The 12,608-nt window shown below is 35.6% G+C and overlaps 1 protein-coding gene across 2 annotated transcripts in view; it reads right to left on the reverse strand.

The window, feature by feature from the left end:
• The window catches only part of LOC136864067 (prolyl 3-hydroxylase 2), a 540,144-nt gene that overhangs the window by 420,174 nt on the left and 107,362 nt on the right, over positions 1–12,608 (reverse strand). For both annotated transcript variants that reach the window (XM_067140608.2, XM_067140609.2), the window contains exon 3: positions 11,372–11,552. In XM_067140608.2, the coding sequence (XP_066996709.2) occupies positions 11,372–11,552 (181 nt within the window). The remainder of the gene's footprint in view (positions 1–11,371; positions 11,553–12,608) is intronic.

Here is a 12,608-nt window from a genome sequence, read left to right on the forward strand (position 1 = left end):
AGTAATATGTTGAAATTGTTCTTCTAACGGAAAAAATGCTGATCTATTATATGAAATTGATCGAATGTATCCTGAAAAAGAAAAAAGGGGGGAAAAATATGAGTGTCGTCTATTGGAAAATTTAAAGAGTGTAGCACTTTCAGGAGATGATAACGGAAAGCACTTACCCGTGTGTGAACTGGTCCCTTGGTTATTTACTTAGGTTTGACGGTAACTGGCTTACTGCTGTGTGTATTGTACGAATGCGGTCGCGGAGACGGGGAAGGTAGCGGTGAGGGGAAGGGAGGCGGGGCATTGCGCGAGTTGTCGGCCAATGGGGAGGATGCAATGGTAGGAAGCGTTCTGGGAGTGGCTACGGGAGGATTAAAAGCATGTTTATAATGGAAAATCTTCAGGAAATTATTAGCATTAATTCCGAATTTAGCAATTAAGTTGGGGATTTGTTCAATTATGGGACTGTTAATATCCGATACTTCATTTAAATTACTATCCTTATTGAAGTATTGGTCCAAGGAAATGTAAACATTTTCATACCCGGTCATTAGACTGCTTTTATTTACGTATTTGAGTATTTGCATATCTTGATCGATAGTACTGAAATTATGCCCTGTGTCTCTCATATGAATACTCATAGCGGAATGTTTTCTGTGTTTCAGGGCATTATAATGTTCTAAATATCTTATACGAAAACTGCGGCCAGTTTGCCCTATATAAGAAAAATTGCACTGCGTGCAATTGAGTCTATATACTCCCGAGTTTGAGTATTTGTCGTAAATTGTATTGACGGAATTAGAATTGAAAAAGATATTACGATTGGTGTTATAGGTTCGGTATGCGATGTTAATATTATGCTTATTTAATGGTTTAGTGACATTATAAATACCTGGGTTGGTGAAAGTAAAAATAGCGAAATTTGTTCTTTTGGTTTTTTCGGGAACTAGTGTAGTTGAATTCTTTAGTTTAATTTTACCTATGATTCTGATGATCATTTCAGGTTTAAAACCATTCATCATGGCTAGTTCTTTGATTAAACGTATTTCTTTTTCTCGATTAGCTTTAGAAAGGGGAATGTTCATGGCCCTGTGAATCAAGCTGTAAAATGTAGCTTGTTTATGGGAGCGAGGGTGCAAGGAATCGCTTTTTATTGTTATAGGGGCGGCAGATGGTTTCCTGTAAATTTGGTAAGTGAACTTATCTTTATCTCTAGTCAAGGTTAAATCTAGAAAGTTTAGGGAGTTGTTGATCTCGTCCTCTTTAGTAAACTGAATACTAGGGTTAAGGTTGTTAAGAAGCCTGAGTACGTTGTCACTATTATTCAATTGTTTTACGAATGTATCATCCACAAATCTCAACCATAGATTTACACCGTTAATTTTGTCAATTATTAATTTGGTTTCCATATCGTCCATAAAGATATTGGCAAGAATGCCGGAAATTGGGTCGCCCATTGCTAATCCTTTTTGATGATATATTTTATTATTAAATGTGAAATAGTTATTGTTAAGTACAAATTTCAATAAATTAATAAAATCGTCTATTTCGTATCTGCTTAGATTATTTTGTTTCATAAGGTTAGATTTTACTATTTTAATTGTGTCAGCGTTTCTCATCATGTTTATTCTTAAAAAACAGCAACATAGTCTATAATAAGAACTCACCCTGATTTGAAAAACTTATTTTATCATAAACAGTCTTAATATAATCGAGCGTAGATATGTTGGACAACGATTTTTAAAAACATCTAATTACCATATACTATTTTTAACATTTAAGCCATCCATTCCGTTTTACATTTTAAACAATCTGAATGATTTAAAAAAAAAATTTGTTTTAATAGACATAAATAATCTTATTGATTATTTTTAAATTGTTAAATTTATATATTTTTATCAATGTATATTAGACATTCTTTTGTGATATACACCAGGATCAGGGCCCTGACCCACCAATGATTTATGTTAACTATTGCTGATGATGCTCACAAAGTTGAGTGAAACATGTCCAATTTGTGATTAAATGGTTTCATCCTAAATATAAGGATTTTATGTATTGGAAAGGTGGTTCATTAATTATAGTAATTTGATACTCTGAACTCCAATACGGTTAAAAAATGAGATTTATAACTTGTAATGTTACATCCAACCAGGCAAACTCGAAGAATAGATTTCTTAATCTCAATGTGAAGGTCAATAAAATATCTAGGGACATTATATTTCTAAAAGAATGTTTAAAGAACAATCTAATCCCAAAATTCTTAAGAAGCTCACAAAGGAAAAATAATTTTTCTTCCAGTTTGCTAAATACTCAAAAGAAAGTAAATGACATTTGGTTGAAAAACGAAATCAAATTGCACTATAAGAAAAAGGCATTCTTGAATGTACGGCTCTATAATGCGCATTTAGAGATTTCTTTAAGCATACCTCCATTAGAATGGGACTCCTATTCTAAATTCGTTAATGAAAAAGTATCAGCTGCAATAAGCAATAAGCAATCAGTTTTGGAGAAGAAACTAAAACTCCTTAAGGATTCACAAACAAAATCCGTTAACTCTCACAGAATGAATAACTCACATACGCCCCATTTAAATAATATTCCCTCCACGATCAATCTATCTAATATCACACTCTCTAGCAGCGAAATGGACCTCTTGCATAAAGGTATGAAATTCAACTGGCCCAACTCCAATAAGTCTGACGACCTCATTACTAATATTGCCGAGGCTGAATCTAGTATTTTAAAACTCCCAATCGAACATCAAAATGACGTGAAATATGAAATAAAGAAGAATCTCCCCTCTTTAGTTAAAGAATTGAATTCTAAGTCAATATCAAACTTTAACAAACAGATAACCGAACTTAAGTGTAAAATCAATAACAACAATATTATAGTCACAAAAGCTGACAAAGGTCCTACAACGGTACTAATGAATAAAGAAGAATACATTAGCAAAACCGAAAACTTCTTTTCCGTTGAAACCTATAATATAGTGGAAAAAGACCCCACATTAAAAATCCAAAGAGACCTTAAGAACCTGTTAAAGAAGTCTTCTTTTCTTTTACAAGAGTACGAACAACAAAAACTTACCATAATGAACCCTAAATTACCCACAGCCAGAGCTTTACCAAAAATACATAAACAAGAAATTCCAATGCGCCCCATTATAAATTGTAGAAATAGTCCCACATATAACGTTTCAAAATTTTTGCATCGTTTCCTGTATAAGCATTATAAATTCAACAATAAAGCCTAAATAAAGAATTCTGTAGATTTCTGCACCAAATTGTCCACATTCAAACTAACAGATAATCACGTTATGGTATCTTATGACATCACTAACATGTATTCGAACATACCCGTATTTGACACAATTAAAATCGTAAAATCTAACCTTATGAAACAAAATAATCTAAGCAGATACGAAATAGACGATTTTATTAATTTATTGAAATTTGTACTTAACAATAACTATTTCACATTTAATAATAAAATATATCATCAAAAAGGATTAGCAATGGGCGACCCAATTTCCGGCATTCTTGCCAATATCTTTATGGACGATATGGAAACCAAATTAATAATTGACAAAATTAACGGTGTAAATCTATGGTTGAGATTTGTGGATGATACATTCGTAAAACAATTGAATAATAGTGACAACGTACTCAGGCTTCTTAACAACCTTAACCCTAGTATTCAGTTTACTAAAGAGGACGAGATCAACAACTCCCTAAACTTTCTAGATTTAACCTTGACTAGAGATAAAGATAAGTTCACTTACCAAATTTACAGGAAACCATCTGCCGCCCCTATAACAATAAAAAGCGATTCCTTGCACCCTCGCTCCCATAAAAAAGCTACATTTTACAGCTTGATTCACAGGGCCATGAACATTCCCCTTTCTAAAGCTAATCGAGAAAAAGAAATACGTTTAATCAAAGAACTAGCCATGATGAATGGTTTTAAACCTGAAATGATCATCAGAATCATAGGTAAAATTAAACTAAAGAATTCAACTACACTAGTTCCCGAAAAAACCAAAAGAACAAATTTCCCTATTTTTACTTTCACCAACCCAGGTATTTATAATGTCACTAAACCATTAAATAAGCATAATATTAACATCGCATACCGAACCTATAACACCAATCGTAATATCTTTTTCAATTCTAATTCCGTCAATACAATTTACGACAAATACTCAAACTCGGGAATATATAGACTCAATTGCACGCAGTGCAATTTTTCTTATATAGGGCAAACTGGCCGCAGTTTTCGTATAAGATATTTAGAACATTATAATGCCCTGAAACACAGAAAACATTCCGCTATGAGTATTCATATGAGAGACACAGGGCATAATTTCAGTACTATCGATCAAGATATGCAAATACTCAAATACGTAAATAAAAGCAGTCTAATGACCGGGTATGAAAATGTTTACATTTCCTTGGACCAATACTTCAATAAGGATAGTAATTTAAATGAAGTATCGGATATGAACAGTCCCATTATTGAACAAATCCCCAACTTAATTGCTAAATTCGGAATTAATGCTAATAATTTCCTGAAGATTTTCCATTATAAACATGCTTTTAATCCTCCCGTAGCCACTCCCAGAACGCTTCCTACCATTGCATCCTCCCCATTGGCCGACAACTCGCGCAATGCCCCGCCTCCCTTCCCCTCACCGCTACCTTCCCGTCTCCGCGACCGCATTCGTACAATACACGCAGCAGTAAGCCAGTTACCGTCAAACCTAAGTAAATAACCAAGGGACCAGTTCACACACGGGTAAGTGCTTTCCGTTATCATCTCCTTAAAGTGCTACACTCTTTAAATTTTCCAATAGACGACACTCATATTTTCCCCCCCTTTTTTCTTTTTCAGGATACATTCGATCAATTTCATATAATAGATCAGCATTTTTTCCGTTAGAAGAACAATTTCAACATATTACTGCATAAAATAATGGCAGAAATTACAACGCAAGGAGTCCCATAAAGGCTAATTTACGCCGATCTAGACGACATTTTATCACCAGTGATATAATAGATCAGCATTTTTTCGTTAGAAGAACAATTTCAACATATTACTGCATAAAATAATGGCAGAAATTACAACGCAAGGAGTCCCATAAAGGCTAAATTACGCCGATCTAGACGACATTTTATCACCAGTGAACTCGTTTTTCAACCATCATGTGCGATTTTAGCGTTTCTCATCATGTTTATTCTTAAAAAACAGCAACATAGTCTATAATAAGAACTCACCCTGATTTGAAAAACTTATTTTATCATAAACAGTCTTAATATAATCGAGCGTAGATATGTTGGACAACGATTTTTAAAAACATCTAATTACCATATACTATTTTTAACATTTAAGCCATCCATTCCGTTTTACATTTTAAACAATCTGAATGATTTTTTAAAAAAATTGTTTTAATAGACATAAATAATCTTATTGATTATTTTTAAATTGTTAAATTTATATATTTTTATCAATGTATATTAGACATTCTTTTGTGATATACACCAGGATCAGGGCCCTGACCCACCAATGATTTATGTTAACTATTGCTGATGATGCTCACAAAGTTGAGTGAAACATGTCCAATTTGTGATTAAATGGTTTCATCCTAAATATAAGGATTTTATGTATTGGAAAGGTGGTTCATTAATTATAATAATTTGATACTCTGAACTCCAATACGGTTAAAAAATGAGATTTATAACTTGTAATAGGGGTCATGTGAGGCGAATGGAGGAGGAGATATTACCTAGGAGAATAATGGACTCTGTTATGGAGGGTAAAAGATGTAGAGGGAAACGAAGACGCCGATGGTTAGATTCAGTTTCAAATGATTTAAAGATAAGATGTATAGAACTAAAAGAGGCCACAGCACTAGTTGCAAATAGACGATTGTGGTGACGTTTAGCAAATTCACAGAGGCTTGCAGAGTGAGCGCTGAAAGGCATAACGGTCTATAATAATAATAATATATGTATGTATGTATAGTCCGCGCACTTTTTAGCATTATTTCTTTGTACGGGGGGTGGAGGAAGGAGGGAGCTCTCATGGTTCCGGTTATACTGCCAACTGAATGAAAATGAAATCTGAATTGAATCGATAATATGATTGATCGATATTAATTTTCTAAACCTTTATTATCTTAAGGCAACAACTGTGTCATACACACTTCATATAACATTATATAACATTTCTCGATGCAAATCTTGTTCCCAGCATGAATTCTATAGTTTGGCTTTGCTGTGTAAACAACAGTACTAGTACGTAAAGTGTACGCCAGATGTCACACAGCAATGCATAAGCGATTCATAGTTTGTGTTTCAAAGGTTGTCAATATGAATCTCGAAGATACCCGAGGTCGACCTATTCAGCACTAAGGTGTCCATGTATCGCTAAAAGGTGCGCGTACGGTATGTATGTATGTATGCCAGGTGATTCAAACAAACAGGTAATATTTAAAATTGTCACATTCCTACCTGATAGCAACTATGGTAATGCAATTACATTTTAAATGTAAAATTCCTCTAGGAGAATTGTTTACCATCACTGGAGTGTTGAAAATTACCTCCTTCCTGAACATACAGCCATACATAGACTTAGCTGACATCAAAGTAGCTGATAAAAATGATCCTGAGTTAGTTCAATGTCATTCTAGCTGCTCAACAAATTCCTGGAAAATGTACTTGACTGTGTTCATCACATCCGAGAACGGATTCAGTAGTTCGTTAGCTGAAACTACAAACGAAAATGCAACCCCTGTGGATGTGAAGATTTAATGTGAACACCACATTGCTGACAATGAAGTTCAAATGCATGCAATTTCAGAATTCACAAATCCAGAGAAATAGAACCTGGCTTCATCTGTGAACTATGTGATGTTTAAAAATGCCAGATGGCATTTAGTGAATGTGAACATGTTCAGTAACAAGCTATTTTCTTTTAGTTTGATTCTTGCAGCTCATAATTGACTGTCGTCGTGCATGGTGTTGTTTTCTACCTAACTGCCACTCTTGTCAAAGAGTAATACAAATACCCTACCTCTTAAGGTGATCAAAATAAGGATTTTTGAAGAGAATGCTGTAGATGAGGTAAATGATCATCTACTACATTTGTCAAAGCACATGTGCAATGCTTGCCAGTCTCGCTCAATGAAAGATCATGCAAACAATATTCTCCGTGAAACACCTGATCCAGTAATAATTTACTAAATACACACATTGAGGCAAAGAGTATGGCCATCTTCATGAAGGAATAGACGAAAATAACAACCGAAATGGAGCAAATAACTAGGGCACTGTTGCTTATTAATGCAACAAATAACTTGTGTATTGTTGACAGATGCATTCTAGGCAATTAGTTGTGTTCCAATGGTGAAAGAGAAAAAGAAATTTAAAAAACTGAACTCCTGCAGTGCGATGACATCATGTAAGTTACTTACAATTTACAAAAATTTACCTTGGCAAACAAAACTCCCACAGACCCTGCATTGTCAAACAAAAACCTGTCTGAAAAGGGTGCAATGTATACAATGTTATATTATTTTAAAAATCACTGGTTTACATGAATTACCTTGTATAACAAATTACACAACATACTTAATCATGAAAAACAGAAGGTAATGATATGAGTATGTGTGCTGTCCTCAGCCCAAAGGCTGGTTGTATCCTCAACAGCTCCACCATTAGCCAGTCATAGATCTTCTAGGCATCACTGAAGAGGTGTACTAGGGAAATGAGGAATGAGGTAGTTTCCTGTTGCTTTCCTCACTGAGCCAGAATTTGCCATTACATATCAGTCTGCCAAGCCCACTGAAATGCATGCACCAACCGATCTTACGAGCAACAATTTCACACCATTCAAAGCTGGAACTAGCTGCATAAGGAATGGCATTACTAGCACTACTAGTACCTTAGCCACTTTCATATCATCAAAGCCAAGGATAAGACTGGCAAGAACCCTCACGAGTGCAAGGTCGCAGGTGCGAAGCCTAGTATGCGGCATTTGAAAGTGCTGTAGTAACAAGTGAGACAGGAAACAATAATAGCTGCTAGTAACGCACCATGTGCATAGGAGAGCGAAGCAAATGAGTGTCCAGGCGGTGCAGAAATATGATGCACCACAGTGATCACAAAATTTAGCGCCTTTAGAGTGCCTTGGGAGTTAAGAATCATTCAGGACGATCAGCTAGGTATCCACTCTTACAGAATGCATAGATAATCATGTTGATACAATGTGGTGATGTGAACTGATGGAAAGTGATTGCATGCAACCGAATGCGAACCAGTCGTTGTGCAGTTTATTGTGAAACTGACTATTCTTTATGGTGTAGCAGCAGATGATGTGATAGTACGTTCTGTAGGCATGAAAAAACAGATATCCAGAAGTTGAATTTGTCCTGTGATTCCAGGTGGTATGAATTACAATGTCACACACGTTGCAGGAGAGATGGTTTTCTCTAACACAGTACAATTTTTGTAGGCAGACAACGAGTCAAGCAACAGCAAGTTATCTCCACCAGCTATGGGCTAAAAGCAGTGTTCATATGATAGCTGTAGTTCTGGTAAACTCTTTTACCCACTCTTGCTTACTGTGACATAAACATTCCCTAATGCCCTTGCTAGGTCCATGAAACGTAATAGAATCGTTGGAGGCAGACAACCTCCAACTGCTCGCAGCACAATAAATAACTTCCCAACCAATGTGCCATCCAGACCAACAGTAGGCATAAATAATTGTATATGCATGCGTTAGGGCACTAACGTTCGTCGTTCGTGCTAGAACTCTCTCGGTACCTCCAACTGCCAGGGTACCTTTCGTATGTAATTCCTCATTAAATCACAACACAAATTCACCAACATTAAACAGGACCTTGGAATTATTAACAGAATAAACAAGGGAAGACTTATGAATAATTTAGAAAATATTCACATTCTTCTTGACAAGTTTACGAATAAGGATCGGAATTTAAATTATACGAACGAACAAAGAAACCCTCTATATGAACATATACAGTACTTGGATATATGAAACTATTAGAAAGAAAGCAAACAAGCTTACCAAATAACACGAACAAGTACAACGTCTCTAAGTCACAGTTAGCACCTCCCGAGAAACAACAACAGGTGACGACACGGCCTTGTCTCCCCTCTCCCCGTCAAACCATGTTAGCAAGCAGGCTACAACACATTGCTACTATACCAGATCGAGGATGGAGAACACTAGCACAGACTCACACACAAGACAGCGGGAAGTAAAAACGGATATCCACGGACAGGGATAAGTTAGGACTTTTCAAAACACCACCCCCTTTTTTCCTAAGAAATAATTCTAAATGCCAACACTTTCAGAAAGAACTTTTAAAATTATTTTTTACCTATTTTCTACCAGTTGCAGACCATGTTACAAGCTGCCCAATTATCTGGTTTATGGACAAATAACATCTAAGCACGTCCCAACATTGAGCTGCAAAAGCGTCCTAAGAATCCACCTTTGGCAATAAAAAAGCAAGTTAACCATCTTTCTCCACAAGCTTTCAAGCACACACATGAATGGGACTTAAAAAAGAAGATTTTAACTCCTCAAGTGTAAGATGACACGTTTTTAGTTAAGAATAAGTTTTTATTATAATTTAATTACACCTCAAGTAGTTAGTTGGTAAAAAGTTAATCAGTGTTATTTCAAATATGCTTCCGAGCAGAAGCTAAAAAAGAGACTTAAAAGACGTTTTTATCTTCTTATTGGAAGAAGAAAATTTTTTAAACAATATTTTAGCTAAGGAGAAGTTATTAATATTTTTTAAGCATTCTTCCCCACCCCCTCACCGCCATCATCCTCCCCCAATAGACAAAAATTTTAAGTTTCCCATGAAAAGATATCAAGGCTAATACAAGAACATATATTGTGCATACTTTTACCTTATTTACACCTAAGCAAATGTGAATGTAACTGATGATAACTGCATAGCAGTCGAAACATGTACAATTAATGATTTTGTAAAATTGCCAAAGGCAAATAAAGGTATCAATTAGGTGGCTAAAAAATAATTCTTTGATTCTTAGAAATCACGATTGGTCGTTGAAAACAAATACTGCACTAAATGATGGGATAAGGTGGTTTACCTCATCTACCAAATGCTCGAGCTGATTCTGCAGTTTGCTGTGAATTGTCAAGTTGCCGCTTTCTTTGGAATCTTGTTATTTTGAGTTGTCCAAAACTGTATTTCTGTTTGAAGTTGTGCAACCATCTACTACATCCCTTGAAGTCACTGTAACCTATGTCTTGTGCAATTTGGTACCCATAATGTAGGCCACTACCATGCACATCGTGTAATTGGCCTCGAGCGTCCTTGAATCGCACAAACAACTTTTTTTAAAAACCGTTTTGTCTTGTCCTCCCTTGAAGTACCATAGTTTTCTTTTGCACTACACGGTCATATCACTGCGGACTCATTCGAAATCTGTTAGTAAATTTTTTTTTTACTACAATGTGGATGGTCATTCATGTACATAATTATGTCTTGTACCCGCTTACTGGATAACGATTGTTCTTTACTACACTTCACTGGAGCTGGGAGTTCTGGCTCCAACATGGACGATGAACTACATGCCTGGACATCTATTTTTATGTTACTTTCACCCGTATTGTCCTCAGTGCAATCCGCATGTGCACTGTCCACACAGCCGAGAGTATTCGACACTACACATTCCACTGACTCATCTTGCAATAAAGCTAATATATCATCTGCCACTTCCTTCTCACTCTGCGAAATGTCCTGCCTTCCTTTCTGACTGAATGTCAACGTCCGCAACTGTTGCTGTAGACATAAGGGAATGTTTGCCATTGCACTGGTTTATATCAATACTACAAGCAGTATAGCACTGTTGTGATGTACGTGTTGACTGTGTCATTTATCTGCGTCTCATAGCCTCACACTCTATTTACTTTTTGATACCTACAGTTCCATCTCCTCCTGTCATTAAAGGCCAATACTGCGCAGACAATAGATGGGGATTTGAACGCATTCGATACCATTGGCCATTCACGACCTCATACTCGTGAGGGTTCCTCGTGAGACAGACAGATCAATGAAAGTAACAATATTGCTCTAGCCCATACCAGAGGACATAGTGCATTGTAAACACTAGTCTTGTCACCAAACGCATAAGGAAATGATAAAGATGTAAAGCTACTAGGAAACAATTTCAGCAAATCCACAGTAGATACTGACATCCTTCTCACCTTACAGAGGTTAATGAGCACACCAATCCATGTCAGACTACAAAAAACATTATATCTGATAAGAATAGAACATTACTGAAAATTATAATCCATTAAATCTCACTTGCAACTGATAAGGTGTAGTCTGGGAACCAGCCTTGATCAAATGGACCTTCACAATAAGCTCTGCAATCTTCGTCTTCTTTCAAATAGTCCTCCAAGGAGTTTTCAAAGTAATTGATGACAGACTTATAGTCTCCCTTGTTGTAAGCATCAGAACCATGAATATAGAGTGACACATAAGGCTGAAAAAAACAAACTTTCATGTAGTATCACTTTTCACTTAACATAACAGTTTCATAGGACAAAATTAATATCTTTTAGAACTTCATTGGCATGTACAAGCAGAATACATTATAAATACACACACATATACATACATCTTTATTACAGACTGTTATCCCTTTCAGTGTTCAGTCTGCAATCAATCAATTAATCAATCAATCAATCAATCAATCAATCAATGATCTGCATTTAGGGTTGTCGGCAAGATAGCAGATTCCCTATAAATTGCTTACCAATTTTTTTTAATTTTCGTAGAACTCGGAAATTTATCGAACAATCCCCTTAATAATTTATTCCAATTCCTTACTCAGTCCTATAAATGAATATTTGTTTATTTATTTATTTATTTTATGCCTTCGTATGTGGCAAAGTTAGGACTCACGGCCCTCTCTTACACTTAACCACAACATACAGTACATAGTCACATAACTTGGAAAAATAACATTAACAGTCTCTAGGAACTACCTAAATTAATGGAGTAATATTATAACAGATTATAATTGTTATTTTTAATGATTAATGTTATCTAGCCTGTCTATATCACCTAATAATAGCTCTAAATCATACCTGCACTCATACACACTAACATTCATACCAGCTGATCATGTATTTAAGAGGAAATCTCAACAAGACCGTTTAAGTGAGACTACTGAAGTGCTATTACGTATATTAACATGGAGTGTGTTCCACAGCCTTGCTCCAGACACTAGGAAATAGCGGCTGTATACAGTTGAGTGATTAACCGATATCATAAGGGTAGAAGTCGATCTGGTATTATGTCCATGGATATGTGAGAGGAAGTTAAACTGTGAGGATAGATATTCAGGTGTAGATTCGTTCAGAACTTTACAAAGGTGAAAAATGAGAGTATCCTCCTAATTCAATACAATAAATATTCCGTCATTAGACGGAGTAAACAAATTCAAACATGTTTCGGCTCGTTTGAGGTATCTTCAGTGAAAAATGAGGGGAGTTTGAAATAATTTACATAATATAAGTTGAAAAAATGCTAAAAA

Source organism: Anabrus simplex, chromosome 2, assembly GCF_040414725.1.
Source record: "Anabrus simplex isolate iqAnaSimp1 chromosome 2, ASM4041472v1, whole genome shotgun sequence".
NCBI classification, from domain to species: domain Eukaryota; kingdom Metazoa; phylum Arthropoda; class Insecta; order Orthoptera; family Tettigoniidae; genus Anabrus; species Anabrus simplex.